Source organism: Ylistrum balloti, unplaced genomic scaffold, assembly GCF_031769215.1.
Source record: "Ylistrum balloti isolate Yb309-2 unplaced genomic scaffold, AGI_CSIRO_Ybal_v1 Utg370790, whole genome shotgun sequence".
Taxonomy (NCBI): Eukaryota; Metazoa; Mollusca; class Bivalvia; order Pectinida; family Pectinidae; genus Ylistrum; species Ylistrum balloti.
The window spans coordinates 1,294,711-1,319,231 of record NW_026782461.1 but is presented as its reverse complement, the minus strand read 5'-3'; the positions used below and the strand labels follow the sequence as shown (position 1 = coordinate 1,319,231).

The 24,521-nt window shown below is 33.2% G+C and overlaps 2 protein-coding genes across 3 annotated transcripts; both read right to left on the bottom strand.

Moving 5' to 3' along the window:
• Window positions 1-8,072: 8,072 nt before the first annotated feature.
• Window positions 8,073-13,694, bottom strand: LOC132558464 (uncharacterized). 2 transcript variants are annotated; one of them, XM_060223042.1, is made up of 3 exons: window positions 13,543-13,694; window positions 12,222-12,345; window positions 8,073-11,054 (listed from the first exon to the last, which is right to left on the bottom strand). In XM_060223042.1, the coding sequence occupies exons 1-3, from the start codon at window positions 13,543-13,545 to the stop codon at window positions 10,516-10,518; spliced, it is 666 nt and encodes a 221-aa protein (XP_060079025.1). In that variant the 5' UTR covers window positions 13,546-13,694; the 3' UTR covers window positions 8,073-10,515. The 2 variants fall into 2 exon arrangements, with proteins under 2 accessions (XP_060079025.1, XP_060079026.1); XM_060223043.1 differs by having other exon boundaries at window positions 13,604-13,694.
• Window positions 13,695-18,456: 4,762 nt separating this feature from the next.
• LOC132558454 (piercer of microtubule wall 1 protein-like) lies at window positions 18,457-21,107 on the bottom strand. The gene is made up of 4 exons (XM_060223027.1): window positions 21,036-21,107; window positions 20,416-20,515; window positions 19,525-19,658; window positions 18,457-19,008 (listed from the first exon to the last, which is right to left on the bottom strand). Exons 1-4 carry the CDS (start codon window positions 21,057-21,059, stop codon window positions 18,940-18,942), a joined length of 327 nt encoding a protein of 108 aa, XP_060079010.1. The 5' UTR covers window positions 21,060-21,107; the 3' UTR covers window positions 18,457-18,939.
• Between the last annotated feature and the right edge of the window lie 3,414 nt (window positions 21,108-24,521).

Here is a 24,521-nt window from a genome sequence, read left to right as displayed (position 1 = left end):
ATACCATCAAATGGTGCTATCATTTGTTTTACGTTACATATAGTGACTTGCATTCTTTCCTGAATTGTTATTAGTCAAGGTAAGGCCTATCACATGATATCATCACTAGTGTATTATACAAAAATCATCCTTCTGTTTTATTCATTTACCATGTATGAGCGATAGGTATATGTACCCGACTGTACTTCCTGAACACACACTTTTGACAATAGAATGCTCAGTTTATTAGCTTTTTACCACCGATCGAATTAATCTGTTTCAGTACCACTATTGACCTTGTAATTGTATTTTTGACAATTATTATTGTTCCTAACGCAATAGATACTTTCCATCAAATACAATACTGAACTGTACTATCGTTATTGACGACACTGCAGAATAGGATATTCATAATTTACTGATACAATTTAAAGACACGACAGACTCTTCTACATCAAACCTTATCTCGATCTTTTCCTACACTGAAACCAACGTGGACAACTTTCGACCATGCTGTATGATAAGCGTAATGATTTCAATTTCCTTTCCATTGCTTGATAGCAACATCCCTACATCTCCAACCTATGACATTACTTACTTAGATTGACCATGGTTTACATGACGGGTGTTATCGATGACGCTGCAGACGTGTACTCTTCCAGAACACCTGGTTCTATTATCCTTGTACTTTTCAGGAGATAGGAACAAAGTTCGAAGAGAAGAGGACGATAAATATTGGTCCATCCCCGACAAGCATTAGACAACTTCGGATCGCTCAAAATATTTCCAAACTTCATCAAGGCGATAAGTCAGAATGCAAATCTTACATAGTTTTATATTTATGTAACATATTAAGATCGTGTATTTATTTTTTAGATAAATTCGTTTTTATGTTTCAGAAGTAACATCCACAGGATCTGCAGATTTTAATGAAACAAGTTCGGTTACATTGACGGGTTCGAAGATGGATCAGGACGCAAATAAGTAAAAAAAAACATGAACGTATTTGTGTGATGTCTTAAACAATTATATTAAAGGATTTGTTAATGAAGATCTAGACACGGTGCTGTATCGGAACACTTTGCAGTGAAGTAGTTGGCGTCAGAATTTTACTTTCAATGAAGATGCATTTTTGAAGAGTTAATGTATTTATATGCATGTGTTTAAACAACACGATTGGGCACAGCGAATTTTTGAAGGCGTCTTATATTTGGCTAAATGGAGGCAATTAACCCTTGTTTGAAATACGTTCATATGTTTACAGGTTAACAATTCATAACAAGATAGAAATGTATCATATCAACTGTAGATAGATATATCGGTTTGTCCTTGACAACAATTATTACATTGTTTTGGAAGCATGATAACATAAATGAGCAGTTGGTTATAACGTTATCTACGCGTTTTGGACATTTGGGAATATATTGAGTAATTATATGGCAATCTTTCTAAAAGGTATCAAATTGCATATCTAATTAAATTTGGGTGAGTGATATAAACTCAAGAATAAAATCCATTGAAGAATAAGAATTGTCAAAAAAGTTCTGACTAGCTACACTACAATTGTTATAACTACCACACGTAATTATTCACTTTGTGAAATTGTCAATATTCATTAACATTGTTATCACAGAGCATTAAAACGGTAGATCGCGTTCGTTGAAGCGCTGTGACAAAAATCCTATTACTCCATTTAACCAAGTAAAGGTCGACATTATTGATATAATAATATATATCTATTTCTACCTATCTTATGTTGTTGTTATATTTTCAATTATTTTATGACAGTTTTGTTTTCACTTGTTCATCCTTGCGTAATTCAAGACACTAGCAAATTGTTAGTGGGAGAATACAAAATCGTGATCAGTGAAATTAATTGTGAAATAACAACAGTAATCATTGGAGAACAATGTAAATACTACATATAAAAAGTAGTCCATGGAATACATTATCTAAACTAACTTACAATGGGAAAGTATGCAGAGGTGTAAGCTAACATTAGATATTAAAGACAATCAATGGAAAACTAATTTATATACACATTGGATTTGCAAAACTTGTGGTTCTTCAACAAAACAGAACTATTGCATATCCAGGTCTGAAAGAAAGGCTTCTCACGTTACTTCACGCTTAGAATTGTGTGACAAATACCGAAAGATATATATCTCTAGAGTCAGATGCTGATTGTTTTCGAGATAAAACAGCATTATCATTGGGGCCAGTGATTACATCATCTTTTCATCCTTATAAGGGTAATCGACTGTGACAATATTTATAGATTAACCATGTGTTTTTCCTGTACTTAGCAATGTCATAGGCATCCAATTTCTGCATATTATCAAATGAAAAGGCTTCCAAGTGTTGCGTCAATCGACCATATAAAGCAAATTATGACGTAAACTAAATGAATTATCGCTGTCTGTGATACTGAATTTTTTACTTTTCAGAATTTTAACGTAGGTAAAACCATACTATGTGATTAACAATATGCTTTTTCAAATTTGGTAAAATAATACCATGCTGTTTGGAGTGTATACTTTGAGATTTGAACACTGTTGCAAGTATATGTGATATCAATATTAACCCCAATATTAGCATACATTTGTAGATACTTGTGTCATTGTGATAGTATAAAAACTATAACACGAGATTCTAGGGGAATTTTCACATCCACATTTGTTGTCTTATTTGTTAGTTCTTTTAAACAAGCAAGCTAGATATCTCTTTATTATTTTTTTTTTGTCTCGTAATTGCTCAAAACAAAATGTGAATCCAACAAAGTTATTCAGTTACGAAATGGACGATGCAAAACTAAAGTATCAAACGCGCCCAGTTTCATATCGCACAAAGAAAAAGAATACTTTCCAATGATATCACTATGACGACCGTAAAACGTCCCCATAATTTTCATCGATTTGCATTATTTGACTATGTAACGAGTTCATGCACGAAAATCGTGATTAATGGAACAGGCCTTTGAATATCGAGTAAACTGTTATATGCAAACACCATAGGTTGAGGGTGCAGGAATATTGCTATCCAGAAATGAAAAGTGTATAATAGGAAAATTGAAATCGTCACGTTCATTATAAAGCTTGGTGGAAAACTGGTCATGTTGGTTCCCTTCAAGAAAAAGACCAATATAAGCGACTGGTGTGGAAGAGTTTGTCGTGTCTTCGATTTCCATTTCTGGTGGATAAGTACGATGGATGGTCTCATTTAAAGACAAGACGTCACCAATATATCTGAAATAAAATTACTTTGCAAAGTCTTGTGATTTGTTTTCATAAGCTCTTCGTTTGAAAATAGTTCCCTTATGTTTGCCAGTAGTGCGTTGGATGATCTTACCAACAAACTTGAAAAAGATGTTGTCAACCAAAACCATGATAATTTTTATGATTTCGCCCCCTGTATATTTCTTCATTGATTTGGACGTATTTAACATGAAATACACTTCAGTAAAGTTCACGACCATATATTTGTACCAACGTTCACTTTTCGTTGAAACGAAGTCTATCATCACAAGATAACGAATGCGTTCCTTTAGGTTAGAAGAGGATATGGTGGTGAACAGATTCCGAAAATCAAATGTTTTTATAGAAGAATATTTGTATTTTTCAGAAGATTGTCAAAAGCTCTCAGGAGTTCTTTAAAATCAACATACTATTGATTCCACTTCTTGCGTAAGAAACATCATAATTATGGTAACGCACAAAAATAAGGAAAAATCATTTTAATTATAACAAACGGTAAGACTTGTACAATTCAATCATCTTTGACAACATAATTTGGATCACACAAATAAATACTTATATAAATATACATATAGGTTAAATCATTAAACGTATGTTGATAACAAACAGGATATTGGTAAAATAAACTAATTAAATAAACATTCAGATCTATTCAGCAGTAATTATAGAATAAAGCATGCGTTATCAAAATCAAGAATTATCACACAAACAAATGTAAAGCTCCTTGAACAAACCAAAAGTATACTTACATCACTATAGATATGGTTTTATGAACTGACTGATAGCGACTAATTCATTACTGCTGCTAGACATCCGATATTCTGTCACAAAATGTGATATCTTTATATAAGGATAGCGGATACAAATAAACATATCAATTGTCAAGAACCTTAAACACAATTTAGTGTAGAACTTCAAGACGTACATCTAAATACATTAACTGTTTCAAAATGAGTTTAATTGCCGATTTTCCCGGGTTTTTTTTTTAAACATACAGCATGAAGTAATAAGAGCTCTAAAGGCATAAAAAAACTTTTTTAAACCTTATATAGAAATTGGTACAAATTGGGTTCATATGTACTCCGGCATTCATATTTATTTCGGTGATGAAATTTACATTACATAATTTCTGGTATCTAACGTCAACTCAGTGTGAAATGTTTGTCTAACATTTCATATTACAAATAACAATCGATAGCTATTAATGTTTAGATTGAACAAAATAGGTTTATGATAGGTGTCGGGGGTAAAAAGAGCAGTTTTTAGAAGATAGAAGGGAAAACAGTTCCGTTAAATAAAACGTTTAATAACAGGAGAATTATATCCTGGATGTATTGAGATTTAAAGTAAAACATATAGAAAATTAGTAGAAAGTTTAATCGTCAAAAGTATGCCAAGTAAGACTCGAACTAAAGACAACATGTTAAAGGCCTACAAATTACAGAAAACATAGGATAATTGATTTACAACAATAAACTGTAGATAAAATTCAACAGTTCAAATATGTGCTGAGATTCTCATACATTAATATAAATACTGTATATTTCAACTCTGGTTGTGACAGCTTATGCACATAGAGAGAAAATAAAATCCACACAAACAGAAAACATTATCATGAAAATTGATAAAGTCCAATGAACAGTACATTCTGATGACTATAAAAATTTGAAATGTGTATTGGGATATTGATATCTATAATTAATACATTTCAGGTATGTTAATGACAACATAAGTTCTTTGAAACAAAGCTTGACACGGAGATAAACGAAAAACATTAACATCTCGCTTAATAAATAAATGTCGACTACATTTAAAAAAAAAATTAAATAACTATTAAGCAGGTATGGAGACGATAACACTTCTAGGTTATTGTACAATTTGTAATTTTTAAGCAAGAAAAGCAACGCCTATGTTCCGCTTCGCGCTACCGACGACCGTCGCCCGCGAGACAAAAACATGAAAACCTGGGCACATTCAACAGGTAACACAAAACAAAAGGAAAACGACAGAAGACAGTTAAACTGAAACCCAAACTGGCGAAATAGCTAATAGCAACATATCTCCAAGACCGTATTATCAACTCCTACTCGTCATTAACAAGGACTGTCAGATGTAGATTGAGCGGTTTCTGGCTATTGCTTGCTGCTTGAATACATGATGTTTTAGAGTTAAAAGAGCATTGCACTAACTTGAACGGTGTAGTCACAAATGATACATGACATTAAAAGGTATTGTCATTCTCTTGCAATTAAAAAAGCAAGGAAGAGTCTTCAAATGCTAATTGATTTTCATGTCCCAATTTCTATACGATATATACAGTCTGTAATATGAAAACGTGTGTATTAAGTGATTACAGAACCGCACATCTAATGTATCTGATGAAAGGTTTGAATGTAAGGCAGCAGTAAGACACGGCTGTGCACTTCCGTAACAAGGAGTCCCGTGAAAGTATGATACAAAACAAAATTAATGTTAAATGTCGGGAATTTTCAAAAACGATTTGTGCGGAATTGGAGTAATGACGGCAAAGATAGCTATAAATGAGGAACTGTTCGACATAGATACAAAACCTAGTAAGAACATACCTCTTGTTGTGACTATATATATAGATATATATGTATGTAAAATCTACCTTTACAACACAAGACATATGATGAAAACATTGAGTTCTTCGTTCAAGTATAGGGTTAGTTCATTCTCTGAAAACTTACGTCACAGACTGCACAGAAGACACACAAGTAAATAGCACCTTTCAGAATAAATTTATCTAATGAACTAAATTGCATCATACTGCTGATTCGTTTTTCTATGACTCTTCAGTGATACTAAGAGCCTTAATTTTGAAGCCAATGAGGCCACAAAGTAAAATCCAAATTGGTCGAAAGACATGTCAAAATGACAAGATTCGGAGGTGTACTAGCCCCATAAATAAAGGTCTTGATATTCGCCTAACTAATAATTCAAGAATACTGTAATGCCTTGCCACTATTAGAAATGATAACAGACATAAAAGCTCTAAATGTGTTAACAGATAGCACACATTATTTGCAATTACACTGATTCTAAATTATATGGATTTAGGTCAATCGGTTTCCAAGAGGTACCCGAGTCTACTGTGACCTTGACCGAAACACTTGGATATATGCAACACAAGTCTGGATGTCCAAAAAACATTACAAAAACAGATTAATTGTCAATTTAAGTTATCAAACTATTCTGCTGACTTTAGTATAACCCACGCAATGACAGAATCTTGGACAGATTTTCGTGAAAAGTGTTACATGAAAATAAAATAAAATTGAACTGAAATGAGTATGGATTAGTTTGACCGTTTGGTTTATCTCTGTAAAATTGACCATTTTGACACAAAATAACTTAACATGAGGATTGCCAAGAGCGACAACATAACATTTTCTCATTCAGTGTATTGCAGTGTCCACATATATGAATGTTTCCCAAAAACACAATAGATATTAATGGTGAACTTTTGGTCCAAGAGGTTTGCCGTACCTTGCATGCCTTTTTTAATGTCCTCGGTTGTCACCTAGATAAGTTCAAAATTTAGTCCGTTAGCATCACTGAGGAGTTCTCAAAAGACGAAACAGCTGTATGATGCAGGCTAAATTATAGTTTGTCTCTCCTGCATCTAACTCTAAATTTATATTATAAGGTGTTATTCATATGTTTGTCTTATGTACCATACTTAAATATCTATGTGCTGAAGAATTATTGTAACAAAAGATATCAAAATGTCAGAGTGAAATGTCACACAAATAACCCCTGGGCTACAATCATCAAGGAAGCTATATGTTCATATATAAGGTGATTGAATTGTAGGTCATGGCATACAGAGAGGATCTAAACGACAACCATTTAAGTACGGAGGGATTCGTCTCAGTATGATAAAAAAAGTATAAACATGCATACAGTTTACAGAATTAAGATTTCAATTCTTCTTTTGTTAAGACCTTGGTGTAGAGTTCTTAGCTGCGATAAAATTTTTGTCTCATAAAATGTAGTTCTAGAGAGGACAATGTTCAACCGAAACCCTACTAAGGATTCATATACTGAAAGTGGATAGGTAAGTTTTGAACCAAACTACAAACCACTAAACAATGTTACTCGGCAAAATGTTTTGCAAATCTGTTAGATTATCTGATAGGAAAAAGGAATGACAGTACAGAATATACTCATACTTGAAATACAGTAAATAGAAGCTTGTGACAAAACAAAATTTGATAAACACCCCACGCATTCAACAGAACAATCGAGCATGTCATATAAACATCCAACATTATAATCAATAATGCAACAATCAATAATACCAGCCAGACAAATAGACAATAGAATAATCAACATTCAGTCAACAGAATAATCAACATTCAGTCAACAGAATAATCAACATTCAGTCAACAGAATAATCAACATTCAGTCAACAGAATAATCAACATTCAGTCAACAGAATAATCAACATTCAGTCAACAGAATAATCAACAGACAACAGAATAATCAACATTCAGACAGTCAACAGAATAATCTATGGCACAAACTACCTGTACAATATATAGCATAACAGGTCATGTCCATGGGCAAAATAACCAGCAATGCGACCAGCTATTCAGCTAGACAGTAACATACTATTGTATTCAGCTAGACAGTAACATACTATTGTATTCAGTTAGACAGTAACATATTATTGTATTCAGCTAGACAGCAGCTAGACAGTAACATATTACTGTATTCAGCCAGACAGTAACATATTATTGTATTCAGCCAGACAGTAACATACTATTGTATTCAGCTAGACAGTAACATATTATTGTATTCAGCTAGACAGCTAGACAGTAACATACTATTGTATTCAGCTAGACAGTAACATATTATTGTATTCAGCTAGACAGTAACATACTATTGTATTCAGCTAGACAGTAACATACTATTGTATTCAGCTAGACAGTAACATACTATTGTATTCAGTTAGACAGTAACATATTATTGTATTCAGCTAGAATGTAACATACTATTGTATTCAGTTAGACAGTAACATATTATTGTATTCAGCTAGAATGTAACATACTATTGTATTCAGTTAGACAGTAACATATTATTGTATTCAGCTAGAATGTAACATACTATTGTATTCAGTTAGACAGTAACATACTATTGTATTCAGCTAGACAGTAACATACTATCGTATTCCGTTAGCCAGTAACATATTATTATATTCATCTAGACAGTATCATACTATTGTATGCTCTCACAAGATAAAAAAATAAATAATCATTTTTACTGCTTCTTTGTGAAATCATGACATCATCTTATTCTAATTTTGACAACAAAACTTAACAAATACATAAACCTTTAAAAAGGTAGAACTTTAAGAAAAATGTCAATGTTAAATTACTTGTACATTGCAATGTAAATCATATAAATGTATACCCATTCCAGCCAATCAAACACCAAGAATCAAAACATAAACATGTATATCACATCAATTAAAACACAACCATAATGGTTCTTGTTGGCAACACAATGGTTTGATTCAATATCTAAATATAACCTACAGGTACAAGTGAAGCTATGTTGTAAAAACAATATTAAGCATGGAGAAACATGTTGCCAAGTAAGGTACATGTACATATAAGGCAGATGTCTAATAACAGTGCCTTGAGCAAATGGCCATAATGAGTTTGGTACATGTATGTCACAAAAACTTCAAACTCTTTTTGCCATCATTATATACAATAAAAATTGGAATGCCAATTATCTAGACCCAAACTGAATCAAACATACACCCTCTGTCATTATTCGAACCTTATCGTTGTGTCTCTTGATATGTTACTTTAGTTAACCCGGTGTGAAATTAATCTAAACCATTTACACTATGATTGGTCTGGTTTGGATAAACAGTTCTTTATGTATGAAATAATCCAGAAATAAAATTGGGGAGGGGAAAGAGGCAATCCAGTCACCTATTCTTCTTCTTTCTAGTCCTCTCTCTAGCTACATGTATGCTTCACAGAGACCACCAACTAAAAAATTACCTCCTTGTCCTACCAACCTCTGTTTCCTACATAAATCAGCGAGCGGTCATGCAGAAACAACCTGGATCAAACTGAGCACCAAAAAAATATACAGCACCTACAACTCGCTAAGAAATTTAACATTTAAAAAAACTTAAAAAAATTTAAGTTTTACACATTCGGAATAACAATGTGTCTAAATACAGTATAAAACAAGTTTAATTATACAACACACCTGGATACACTCATTGTCAGTCAAACATAACATCTGTATTCAGAAGACCATTGTATCAAAGATAAGTTTTGACATATCTGTAAACATAGAAAATTAAAAGAAAAATTAGCAGAATATGACCCACATAAGAAATGATATTTGAGGTTAGATGCTGGCAGATATCACAAAACCTAATACATGTTAGATATTGAAATTAGATACCTATCATTAGTACAGTAGTACTTGAGCATGGAGAACATCACTTTCATGAAATATCACTGGGAGAAAAATAGTCCTGTCAAATTTTCAATATTTGGAAAAGTATATATATTGCTTTACTTTTGACAAACTTTATGTTATAGTAAGGAGTAAGGAAAAACATCCCGTCGGCATTGGTGCAAGAATTAGCTCTAGTCAGACACTCTACCGCTTGACTATAGGGAAATTCACATTAAACCAAAGCTAATAAGGTGACCTGTACTCTCAACTTCTACATTTAAATACAAGTAGTATATTGTACCTAAATATTATATAGCTTATTCAGTATTTTATACTTATTGGATTATTAGAAGTTTGAATAACGAAAAAAGTTGAACTGATTTACATAAGTAAGATTCGAATAAAACAGAGGTAAAAAATTAAGAATCTTCCTGACTTAAACGGTAGAGGTTAGCAAATATGATTACCAGTGGGTTCATGTCTGACTTTAAGAAAAAAAAACCTATGAGTAGCAAAAAATGTTTTCTAATGATAGGACCAAATCATGCCTGAATGTCAACAGCTTCTCAACAACTACTTTAAAGCTGCTGATGCTCTATTCACCTAACAGGTTATTTGAACACAATTACTTTCATATTCTAGCACTTAACTATATCAAATCACAGAGATTCAACCTTACAAACAAATTAACAAATATTTTATTCTTATTCAATATCTTCATACACAATAGATCAGACACTGATTGCAGTATACTAAGAGGACACTTCTGAAATTGTACAGCAGTGGATGCAGTATCACTAATTCTGCAAAACGTACAGTCTATAACTCACTGTGGACGTGTGATCCACCCTCTTCCAACACTCTCATTGTAAGACGGTGGTGGAGGTTCCACCGCAGGTCTGTGAGCATGAGGGCCTAGTGTGGGTGCATCTGGCTGACTCTGTACTTGATATCCCTGAGTTTGTATAGCAGGTGTACTGGGTGACATGGGAGCTTGATAACCCCCAGCTGTTTGCATACCTCCTTGTCCATATCCAGCGATATTGTTACCTCCAACAGTCTGATATCCGGCAAAGCCTGGAGTTGTATTTACGTTTGGGTTGAGAGAGTATGGTAAACCAGCGCCACCTGTGTTAGATTCACCGTTTATGTCTAATGGAGAGGAGAATGTTACTGCTCCACCTGATGGTTTACCGTCTCCTCCTGCAGCCGGATGGCTGTCTGTTCCTACCTCCATCTCTGTACATCCTCCACACTGGATGGCAAGAAGTATGGCGGTGAGGAGTAGGACACATGAGGAGATGATCAATACCGCGACAGGATGGGTCAACAACCAGCTGTTAGTTAGGTCTGTGGAGTCACCCACTGGAAGAAAAAATATAATTGCTTCAATATTTCTAAGTCTTGAACTCAAACATATTTAATCCCTGTAACTATACAGAGACTATGACTCAGTCATATCACTCTTCAAATCCATTTTTAATTGATAATATAGATCAGGTTATTCCAATATCCACAATACATGTTGACACACGTACAAATGTAAATATCAATTATGACATTCCTTTAACTTAGACAAATCTGATTGAACTGATGACCTGTACTGTTTATATTACAACTCCAATACTGTATAATGAGTCCGGAAAATTTCAGGCACTTAAGTTTGACAACCATGTTTCATAATTGGATATAATGATAAATTTAAAATGGTGGTCAGATGGTTGGGTGGTGAAGTGGTAATGCACTGCCTTTCACCTACGCGTCCTGGGTTCGATTCTTGGAACTGACTTAAAAAGGTATGGGGTCACCTGCCCAACCGCATAGGTTTTACCTCTCGCAGACTTCCATCCCGGCCAACAAGACAGATTAATATAAACTCAAAGCTTGTTTCGCAATTTTTGTAAAAGATATGAAGTTTATATTTACATTCATAAATATTTCAGACATTGTGGGGTTCGTACAGATAATACAACTCTTTTCTACAGATACATGTATATGTATCTTTCGCAATGTTTTATAGAACTTTCAGGTCATTTTCTGTCCCAAAGATTATTTAAATGTTTCCTCCCTTACCATGATGGACAACATACATGTACATTCCTAACCCTGTTTTGTTTATTAGTCCTAAAATTTCAACAAACTATAGAAAGTGAACAAGAGATCCAGCATAGATCAGGCATATATGGTGCCACCATTTTCACATCTTCATTAGTTTTTTAAAAGTTGGATCTTTTCTATTCTTTTCTTTCCTTCGATTTTGCTTTAATCAAATAAAATTTCGAAATTTCTTTAAAAAACAGTGAAAATAATATGTAACTGCCAAATACAAGATGGTCGTCTGTCAGCGATTTTTTGTTTTTTCTAATCTGTCACAAATGTAATACGGGCACATCTAGAAACCAAAACAAATAACAAACTTTCCTTGCAGAAATTCAAAATGGCCACCTTTCGGCATACAACATATTTACATATTTTGGGTTTCCAATCTATATTAACTCACCTGGAGCTGGTTTCCAATCTATATTAACTCACCTGGAGCTCCACTTATCAATGGAAAACATGCTATCGCAGTTGTAACTAAGTGAAGATAAAATTTCTTAAGAAGCTCTTTCATATCTGTCTTGGTTAATCTACAAGTTCCAGGAAAATTATCCACCTGAAAAAATAAACAAATTACACATTGATATATATATATATTATATTCTTATACTATCCAGGAAAAGTCACAGGAACATGAACATTAGTATAGCAACTGGTTTTTGCTTAGCAGATCTAGAGTTTTCTTTGGTTATAACCAAAACCAATCTGTTTTGTTGTTTTTTTCTTCCTTGACCTTGAAATCAACAACACAACTGCAATAACAAGAGATTTATGCTGTGAAAATACATTGAGTACATGTGTAACACACAAAAAAAAATGTCACAACACCAGAGAAATGAAAGTGAAAAAGTCGTGTGGAAGCAATTAACACTAATCTCATCCCCTCTCGATCGTATTCTCACACAGGTATCACCCACTTAGCTTGTCAGTGCCGTATTCTCATGTTCTTAACCAAGGGGATTTGCTAATTGATTCTGTAACTGTTGTGAACAGTCACCAATCCTTTTCATTTCTTATAATCAAATTTACATCGCAGTGCAAAAAGAATCATAAACAATATGTATATTTTCCCATGCTTTTTGGATTATACCACATGAATAACAATGTTGTGAGATTGTGAATACATACAACTTTTTTGAGTTTTATATTTCGTCATCAGGCCAAGTTTGATGTTTGGTATAAGTTTATAAGGCCTTATCTGAACATGTGTTACTCCACATGTGTTTGTATCTGGTAAAACTTTACTTAATTCTTGACATTTTAATTAATACCAGATAGTCTACCATGTATGAAACATAAATATCACATGTGCACATGCCTTTGGTTCAACTAACTGCATTGCCTAATATCCAAAATTTATACCTCTGCATGTAGATCTCTTGTCTCACACATGCATGCACATTCATCAGTCATTGAATATCAGTATATATGCGTATACGTATTTAACAGGTACACGTGATGGTCAATGTTAATGCATACAATCTCACAATCTCGAATCGGATCCACTGTGGTCATTATATTGTTAATGTGTGTTCGAACCGTCTCGTCTGTTTTTAATGTTAAAATTTGATATTCACAACGATCAGGTCTATATCCTTAAAATACATATTCATGCCTGTTTGGAATGATCATTATGAATCAAAATTAGATCACGGAGTCCGTCCTTATTTCACGATATACGCATATCAACTCTGCTTTTTTTTCTATAAGATCCTGTCAATTGAGACTGAATAGAAAACGAAAAAGAAATTACCATTGACTGCACTCCTGTCTCAGAACCCTATGATTCTGTCTAAAATCGTTTTACAAGTTACCTAAGAATTCATCACTTCCTGTCTTCGAGTCAGCACAGCAGAAAGAATGATTAATGTGCAATGTACATATCAATATTGACAAACAAGGAAATCGAATTGCCCAATATTTACTTCCGTTCGGTATCTCTCTTTCGCATAGATACACTAATATCCGACAACGACAAAATATAGTATGATAAAGTAGCAAGTCCATACTTTTCTCTCCCTCTCTTGTTTGTTTTTTTCCTTATAACTACCCCTGATTTGATCTAACTATCCTTTCAGCATTCGATGCCTTATTATCAAAAACTCTAGTTTCCGTTTTTATGGTGGTCATGTGATCACAAATTAACGATTTACTCGTAATATTTGTTATATACATGCATATACGTTAAACTAAGTTGTGGTGTCGTTTTGGCTGAAACCAGAGACGTATTTATATACGTCTCTGCTGAAACCAAGTGATTTAAAACGCCGTTTTGATGATCATCGATTGAGTGCTGTACTGGCTGTCACTTGACCAACGCTGTGATGACTAGTCATTTCCTGTCAACGTTGTTCTGATGGTCACTGATTCTAATTAACGTTGTTATGATGGCCACTAATTCTATTCAACGTTGTTATGATGGCCACTAATTCTATTCAACGTTGTTCTGATGGTCACTAATTCTATTCAACGTTGTTATGATGGCCAAATTCTATTCAACGTTGTTATGATGGCCACTAACGTTGTCCTGATGGTCACTTATTCTATTCAACGTTGTCCTGATGGCCACTAATTCTATTCAACGTTGTTATGATGGCCACTAATTCTATTCAACGTTGTTCTGATGGTCACTAATTCTATTCAACGTTGTTATGATGGCCAAATTCTATTCAACGTTGTTATGATGGCCACTTATTCTATTCAACGTTGTCCTGATGGTCACTTATTCTATTCAACGTTGTCCTGATGGCCACTAATTCTATTCAACGTTGTTATGATGGCCACTAATTCTATTCAACGTTGTTATGATGGCCACTAATTCTATTCAACGTTGTTCTGGTGGTCACTAATTCTATTCAACGTTGTTATGATGGTCACTAATTCTATTCAACGTTGTTCTGATGGCTACTAATTCTATTCAACGTTGTTATGATGGTCACTAATTCTATTCAACGTTGTTATGATGGTCACTAATTCTATTCAACGTTGTTCTGATGACTACTAATTCTATTCAACGTTGTTCTGATGGTCACTAATTCTATTCAACGTTGTTCTGATGGCTACTAATTCTATTCAACGTTGTTATGATGGTCACTAATTCTATTCAACGTTGTTCTGATGGTCACTAATTCTATTCAACGTTGTTATGATGGCCAAATTCTATTCAACGTTGTTATGATGGCCACTTATTCTATTCAACGTTGTCCTGATGGTCACTTATTCTATTCAACGTTGTCCTGATGGCCACTAATTCTATTCAACGTTGTTATGATGGCCACTAATTCTATTCAACGTTGTTCTGATGGTCACTAATTCTATTCAACGTTGTTATGATGGCCAAATTCTATTCAACGTTGTTATGATGGCCACTTATTCTATTCAACGTTGTCCTGATGGTCACTTATTCTATTCAACGTTGTTCTGATGGCCACTAATTCTATTCAACGTTGTTCTGATGGCCACTAATTCTATTCAACGTTGTTATGATGGCCACTAATTCTATTCAACGTTGTTCTGATGGTCACTAATTCTATTCAACGTTGTTATGATGGTCACTAATTCTATTCAACGTTGTTCTGATGGCTACTAATTCTATTCAACGTTGTTATGATGGTCACTAATTCTATTCAACGTTGTTATGATGGTCACTAATTCTATTCAACGTTGTTCTGATGACTACTAATTCTATTCAACGTTGTTCTGATGGTCACTAATTCTATTCAACGTTGTTCTGATGGCTACTAATTCTATTCAACGTTGTTATGATGGTCACTAATTCTATTCAACGTTGTTATGATGGTCACTAATTCTATTCAACGTTGTTATGATGGTCACTAATTCTATTCAACGTTGTTATGATGGTCACTAATTCTATTCAACGTTGTTCTGATGGCTACTAATTCTATTCAACGTTGTTATGATGGTCACTAATTCTATTCAACGTTGTTCTGATGGCTACTAATTCTATTCAACGTTGTTATGATGGTCACTAATTCTATTCAACGTTGTTATGATGGTCACTAATTCTATTCAACGTTGTTATGATGAATACAAATACTATACAACGTTGTTATGATGGTCACTAATTCTATTCAACGTTGTTCTGATGGCTACTAATTCTATTCAAAGTGTGTTATGATGGTCACTAATTCTATTCAACGTTGTTCTGATGGCTACTAATTCTATTCAACGTTGTTATGATGGTCACTAATTCTTTTCAACGTTGTTATGATGGCCACTAATTCTATTCAACGTTGTTCTGATGGTCACTAATTCTATTCAACGTTGTTATGATGGCCACTAATTCTATTCAACGTTGTTATGATGGTCACTAATTCTTTTCAACGTTGTTATGATGGCTACTAATTCTATTCAACGTTGTTATGATGGCCACTAATTCTATTCAACGTTGTTCTGATGGCCACTAATTATATTCAACGTTGTTATGATGGCCACTAATTCTATTCAACGTTGTTATGATGGTCACTAATTCTATTCAACGTTGTTATGATGGTCACTAATTCTATTCAACGTTGTTATGATGGCCACTAATTCTATTCAACGTTGTTCTGATGGTCACTAATTCTATTCAACGTTGCTATGATGGCCACTTATTCTATTCAACGTTGTTATGATGGCCACTAATTCTATTCAACGTTGTTATGATGGCCAAATTCTATTCAACGTTGTTATGATGGCCACTAATTCTATTCAACGTTGTTCTGGTGGTCACTAATTCTATTCAACGTTGTTATGATGGCCACTAATTCTATTCAACGTTGTTCTGATGGCCACTAATTCTATTCAACGTTGTTCTGATGGCCACTAATTCTATTCAACGTTGTTCTGATGGCCACCGATACTAGATAGCATTGTATTCGAGATGTCGTGGTTTAAAGGTCTTTGTTATGAGTATGGCCATTTTTTCTTTTCTGTTTTTTTTAAACTCGGGCAAAACCCTGCCAGATTGTACTTAAATTTTCAGTTGTATGGTTAATTTTTTGTTTAACACTCAAACCAAGTATCTTGCCTTCAAAACCCAACCATAACATCACTCCAATGTCACGATGTTTTACTTCTGGGTGCATATATGCTACCTTTAAGATTGTGTGTGTATATTGTTTAGTGACCCTACAAAGTGTTTACATATATATTTATTTACAAACAAATATTTTATGTTATAATAGCTATTTTTTAATAAACTTTGAAGAAGTAAAGGTTTGAGAACAGGTTTAATCTAGTTATTCAAAGATTAAAGATTATCTGCACAAAGTTTGGTGTTCCTAGAAAATGTTCATAGTAAAGCCAAATGTTGAAACATAGCCATATTGTCCTTATGTATATCAATTTTCTACATAATACAGCCTTTTACTCATAGATTTACCAGTAAGTAATGATGGTGAATCAAGGCAAAAAATAAAAAAAAAAACAAAAAAAAAAACACAAAAAAAAAAAAAAAAAAAAAAAAAAAAAAAAAAAAAAAAAAAAAAAAAAAAAAAAAAAAAAAAAAAAAAAAAAAACACAAAAAAAAAAAAAAAAAAACACAAAAAGATATTACTAGTAATGTCTTTGGCAAGTATTTTACAATATCACTAAGTGTAGTATCACAAAAAAAAAAAACAAAAAAAACATTGTTTATAGATTGACCCATCTTCACTACATTTTGATATTCTGCTGCCTCAAAAACTCATTAAGATCACAAGAAAAGCATTTCTAAAATGTAATACTGCTAAGTTAGATTATAGACATTTTTATTCTTCAAATAAAAGAGTTCAAATGTCATTGTAAATAATCATATCATAAAATGTACTCTTAAATGTTCTTACATAACCAAATTGTAACCAGGATATGAATTTTAAAAAATGTCTAAGATAAGCTCTTGAGAAATGTGACTGGGAGGGGCTATGATAGCTGTCGGTTACAGCAGTGCATTGCTTCAGTACATGAAACCTCCGGTCTCAGGTACTGTGGTACCTCACTCACTACTCAGACTGGCTTGTGATTCTCTGAAAGTTGAGAATTAAGCAGATTTGTCTGTGCTTACGCAGTTGTGTCCTTTGGCAAAATAATTGAACATAATTTCTCTGGATGGTATGAAATGGACCTCCTTTATGTTGTTCAGTGAGGTAGCCACCAGCTACTAAAAGGAGATCCCAACTTAAAATGACCCTGGCTGGGTGATAAACCAAAAAAATTAACAAATGTAACGGAAGAATTTTATAAAATGAAGGGTAAATAATCTTGTTCTTCCTCTGTTTGTATCTACCAAATCTATACATAAGCAATGACATAAAGATCAATAATGTTTTGCAAAGCATTAATATTCGAAAACTCTTTGTAAGCAATCAAAACAGCAATTAAACATTTATTATTGAACACTTGTGTATCTATACAACAATTAGCAAAGCCACCGGTAGAACATTGCATCTACATATTTTTACAGGCAAACACAGAGTGTATTGAAAATTGCCCCCACCCCCACCCATTTGTAATATATATATATATATAACTATATCAAAGCAGACTTCCACAAATATGTTTATTCATCAATTGCATGATAAAAACTTTCACATCAGATAAACAAATCTGTATAGATTGATTATGTACAAATTAAAACAGAAATGACGATAATAAATATTTTTGTCACAAATTTAACAAAATCCTGTCATTCAGACCACAATTCTTTATTTCTGATTTAAAACTGTACAACTCATACTGTTTCTTTCATGTTTTCCATTTCTACAGATATTTACACCAACAAGCATTAGTAGAACTGTATTTAATATTCAAAACAATCTAACTTGAGTTCAATCCTCCTGAATATTCTGTTATTATAGAGTTTTACTTCAGAGCTAGAGAATCTAGCCTCCATCCACCTGACACTAACTTACATTTCTCATATACAGCCATGTACACAATAACAAAGGTGAAGAACAACTTTAAACCTCAACAAACCTGTGCTTTCATTTTGATGTCAGGTAAAGTATCTACAATCTTCTCTCTAATTAAATCTACGGTTTTTATAAACTTTTTAGTTTTTCAATAATCTGAAATTTGAATTCCTAATTTTTTTTAATCCAATATGTAGTTTTAATGTATCACATCCATATCAGTTTCAATTGAAAGTGTTTGTGTTGTTATAAGGGTAAGATTAAACACGACTTATATCCAGGGCAGTGTTGAGAGAATGGTTTCTGTACATTCCACATTTCCCAAGTTGCTGCAAGATAAAAAATGTAGACATTTTAATGAATTACTATATCAGAAAAACTGGAATGTAACAATTGTTTGACAGAAACCGCTACATTTCGACAATGTTATTCCTACATAAGTCTCCAACAGAGAATAGAAAACCATTAAAGTTAATGTTGACCTCACTGTAAGTCTACGGGATCAACCACAAAAAAGGTGATGCAAATTATGAGGTGGGCTTATTACAGGACCACTAGCAATATCATTTGCTGCCAATTTCAACAGAAATGAACCAGAAATTGATATTGTCCCAATTCTGATACAAGGGCCAATGGCCAGATGAAATGTTCAGAATTGTAATAGCTTCCAAAAGATTATTTTTTGAAGTATGTATAGTAAACCATCAATTAATTTCATAAAGTATTTGTAGTATTAAAAGCAGAATGTGCCAAAAATGTTTTTCCAAAATATAGAGACAAAAACCTTCCAGAAAGAAATATGTTCTATCAGATTTGATGTTAGATTTGAAGATTTTTGTATATACCTCAGAGAACTTTTGTGATCTGCAGTGAAAGGTAGTTGGCATAGTGTGAACTGATGGTGGTTTGGCTCCATATGTACATGATGTGGTTCTGTACATGGGATGTTGGTCTTTACCTCCGTAGCCCTGGAACCAGTCTGAAGTAAAGGGAGATGATATACACATGTAAAAGCCATGTTTCTTGCACTGGATTAATATTAAATAATACATAAACTTACAAAAGCATTTCATAATTTAGAAATACATACTGTGAACATCAATTATAACAACATGTAAAATCCTGTTACAAATATATTTATAATGATATATTTACTACTATATGGCACACTGCCACAACGAAAAAACCTAATTACCAAAGTCAGTGGTGTATTATTGCACATGAATATTGCAATTAAACAAAATGAGGATGTGCTGCCTTATTAGACCAGGAGGAAAATAAAAAATGATAAATATTGAACTGCTTTCAGTTGACATTCATGGACACATGAATGCTAATAGGATAAGGACAGATTTCAATATGAAAACACACCTACGTTTTTTAGATTGCAAATTGGGTCTCAAAACATAAATATTCCGAATAAAATTTTTTTTTTTTTTAATTTTTATTTTATTAGTATGCAACTATATAGTTTTCTTTTATATACACTGTAAACACTTACACTATTTCAATCAAATGATAAATCAAGTGTTCATTCGATGTTATTTGGATATATTACTCAATGTGCATAATCATAACTTTTGTTTTCACTTTAATCAATCAAATGTTTAACCAAATAATTTGAGTCAGTGAGCTAAGAGAGGGAATAACACAAATCCATTTATGTTTATATGTGTAATTTATAATTTATAAACTTTCAAAATATGCCCAATATTGTGAAATGATTGCCAACAAACCTGGGTTATCAAAACGTGTAGGGATATTGTCGGTTCTGTAGAATTCAGCAGTCTTTGATCCCTCTGGTACGCCACCTGGTCCCATTTTTACCACTTCAACCTCCAAATCAACAAAATATAGACTAAAGAATTTGTACAATGCACTTAAATTAAGAATCATAACAATCACAAGAGCCTGGGTCTGACAGTAATTAGATTGTACATCTATCGTTCATAATCTAAATACTGGTAAGGTTTAAAAACATCTGAATTAACAAGTAAGCCCACGGGTACCAGCCTCGTCTGTCAATACACTCGTACTTACTAGTACATTGACAGACGAGGCTGGTACCTATGGTATACTTTATAGACTGTTGTACGCTTACATACGTTTCATTCAGAATTATCAGTGTTTCAGTTCTTATGCCGAAAACCGATTGAATCGGACGTATGGAATTATAACCTCACTTACCATAAGGAAATCGGATTCGTTTATAATGTTCAAAATACAATTATACACTGCCCTCTAAATAGAAGACTTCCAAGTGACTTCCCGAACCCAAACATCTGTTGTAATCGAAAATCGTAATCGATCGAGGGATATTATAGATAAAAAATCGTCTTGAACATATTATAATTACCTCTGTTTCTTGATTAGCAGCCATGGTTTGTAGTGAATGGTATACTACCGAGATGAATCTATTTGCTGCACAAACAGGGATAAATAATCGTAACCAAGTTTTGTTGCTATAGCAAACGTCACTTCCTGTTTCTGAAAAAGGCCGAGACCTTCCGAATTAAAATCCCAATATTGTTTCATAAATACCGCAAAGAGCAAATATGTGCAACAAATCCAGGTGAACAACACGGCAAATAAAAACTAACAACTATTTGGCTTCATTTCAATTACTACCAATTGCACCGATGGCAACGGCATGTCCAGATCAGTTTCAGTAGGAAAAGAACTGATTGGGATAACTTGAAATAGAAACTGTCCAGGCAGTGTAAGTTGGTGATTGACTAACTCAAATCTCAAACAAAGCAAGTCGTAATTTTCCCCAGGAATATCATATTCCGGGCTCAAATTGCTCATACGATGTATTCGGTGCTTTTATCTTGTTTTTGTGTTCACCGAATGCTCGTATGTGATTCGGAACACTATTTATTATACGTACACGTCAAGACCATAATGGCAATTGTGTCTTTTGCAACTCATATACCACGAATAAAGATAATTCTTGCAACATACCCGATCTCCTATATATATGCTTCTGACATGGCTTTCTACGCTATCGCAAAATGGCTTATATTTGTTAACTTGGCAGCTTTTTGTAAAGTTTTTTTTTTATATTTTGTGTCATAAATAATAATATACGATATATGATGGGGCGTGTTTCAACCTGGCAGTGAAATGTCTACCTTGCCATTTCTACATATAGTTCCGAATTCATAACTTATCAAATGCTCGGTCAATCTCGTTTATCAAACATTCGTTAGAAAGATAAAACATTCTTTAAAGGTAATGTATGTGTAGATAAAATTAACGGTCACTTGATCATATATCTAGAGTTTTTAAGAGTGCAAAACATATCCTATATTTATGTAAAATATTTTTGATATTTTAATCACTATCGTACATACAACTACTTGTGATGGTTTTTTTGGTCCGCTATAAAGGGCCTTCGGCGTCCATCGACAGAAGGGATTATCGAGACACCTAAATTTACACCACCGCTCTCGATTTAGATTTATAACTTTGCATTTGTTTTATGTTCTATGTATGTGATGTAATTCTTGTAATATTTGTGTCTTGATAAAGGGGCAGGTTGCCTCGAAAATTTGACAATTCACTTGTCCGTAATGTTGCTATTACTTCATTGATCAGAAATATATATAGTGAAAATATGGTAAATTCTCCATGTCCAGAAAACACGTGTTTTCCAGTTTTATCTAAGTTTTTTTTTATATATATATATACACAATTTAAAAAAAATTACGTCCAGTTTTCTCATGTCAGGAATTACAACCCTTGTCACCATTACCATAGAATGGTATCGATATTTTTTCTTCTCTTAGAAATTATGAACACGGTCATTCATGCTATCAGGGATTTATACACACCGTCCGTCTATATAGCTAACTGCTATGTACAGCAGATACCATAAAAGCATGGGTATGTAAGTCCAGTCTAGTGTTTGTAACTGGATATCATCATTAGACACAAGTATTATTTATATAAGGTGATGTTACCCACAGTAACCCACAGAAATACATTTTCCGTAAGGTTATTATATCTTGAACATTTCAAAGACACGTGAAGAATATATGATGAAGTAGAATCAGAAAACGTACTTCCGTGTTAGAAATCTTCAAATTACAGATGTATAAATAAACACTGTGCAGATTATATATAGCTCACGCGACTCGTCATCATACCTATATACCAGTGCAGTATGACTGCAGGTCTAGTCCTGTTATCTTGTAGGAAGTAGTGTAACACAAATACCATATCACATTTATCAATACAATGCTATCTATTGGACCAAACGTTTTCAATTGTTTTAATTTTTGTGAAAACAAACGCACAGACGGAAGGTTAATAACTATGAAAAATAATGACATTTCCAGTCATTTGTTTACGTATATCGGTAAAGTAGTGGATTTAAAATCGACACTCGTAGCCATATGTGATTAACAAAATACGACAGGAATGACGGACAAGATCTCCGGCTGGGATACCGAGGTAAATACAACCATTAAGTCAGGAAAATAATAAGTGTTTTAAGCTTCGTTTCAGGTGTATATGTTTGTAATATGATACCTGTGTTACTAATTATAGAATAAATTATACTTATACCACTGAATACTATCGTTATTCTCACTGTGTTGATTAGGATCAACAAAATGTGAGAAAGCGATGTGAATTATTTAAATCTTTGTCCTCTCATTATATGGAAACAAATAAATGATAACTTCTTATGAGATGACCAAATCAAAATTGTAGTGTTACTTTGTTCAAATCCAAAATCGAAGAAATGAGAGTAAAATACGACCTGAAGAAATATTTGCACGAATATCTTAAAGAAATTCAAAGAATAAGAACAAGGTGTCCCGAAAGGATAAACTGCTTAGAACTTCTTCTTCGGCTACATCCGCTATGTAAGTCTTGGTCGACCAAAGTGAACGAAATAAACATAACTGAATCTACAAAGAATATCGAAAACATCTACCTGCATATCTCGCAAGAATATGTCAAAACCACCACTCCTCCGTAATTATTCAATTTTTCACTATTACATATACGTACATTAACCATCTGTTATTTTTATCAACGTAATATTTTAAATTATGCCTGTGTGTATCTTGAATCTCAAAAATACACATATGAAACAGGAAGCATGGATCTCAATTCCAGAGAAAATGCAAAATTTCCCCTTGAAATTTTACTTCATACTGTCCCAGCCTCTACCACAGTGTCGTTTGTAGGGCAACGATTATATTGCTCATTTCTGTTTCTTATATATTGGATATACGATATACAGAATATTTCAGATCTACTTACATTACATACTTTCAGTAAATATTGAGTTGTGATACAGAAAAAACCACAAAGTTAAGTTATCACTGAATGTATGGACATTTGACATGGTCAATAAAAAAATTAACGTTTGAAGACATTGTCGAGGAACCTGGTGAAGCCTATATCCTTATCCTGTAACTGGCACTGCCATGGTCGGAATACACCTGCCACATATAGTTTTGCTGTATTCGGCAGTGACAAGAAACAGCAGTATTTTGGCACATGCGTAAATTCGACAGTATTGATTTCTTAATTTACTGAAAAAAGAATACGTTTAACAATATAAATAACTATTGAAATAAGTTGTTTTATATGTTGCCAAGTAATGTACAAGTTTATTTACGAAAACTCATAAAATCATAGTCGTATCCGTTGAAGTTTGGAACTACATTTCTGTGCGGAGCAATTATTTTGGCGTACGTCACGAGGCAAAATTCAGTCTAACGTCAACGACAGGTAAAGAAGGAATGAACAATAAAATGTTGAAGTTTTGATAGCCTGATTAGCAATTAATGCTGCAGGATAAATAAAATACATGGTAAGTATT

Coding starts and splice junctions, on each gene's coding strand:
- LOC132558464 (XM_060223042.1), bottom strand. Junction 11,055..12,221: donor ATTGATAAGTGGAGCTCCAG/GTGAGTTAATAT, acceptor TTTTTCTTCCAG/TGGGTGACTCCACAGACCTA.
- LOC132558454 (XM_060223027.1), bottom strand. CDS start 21,059: ATGGCTGCTAATCAAGAAACAGAG. Junction 20,516..21,035: donor CTGCTAATCAAGAAACAGAG/GTAATTATAATA, acceptor GTTGATTTGGAG/GTTGAAGTGGTAAAAATGGG. Junction 19,009..19,524: donor GATCACAAAAGTTCTCTGAG/GTATATACAAAA, acceptor TTTATCTTGCAG/CAACTTGGGAAATGTGGAAT.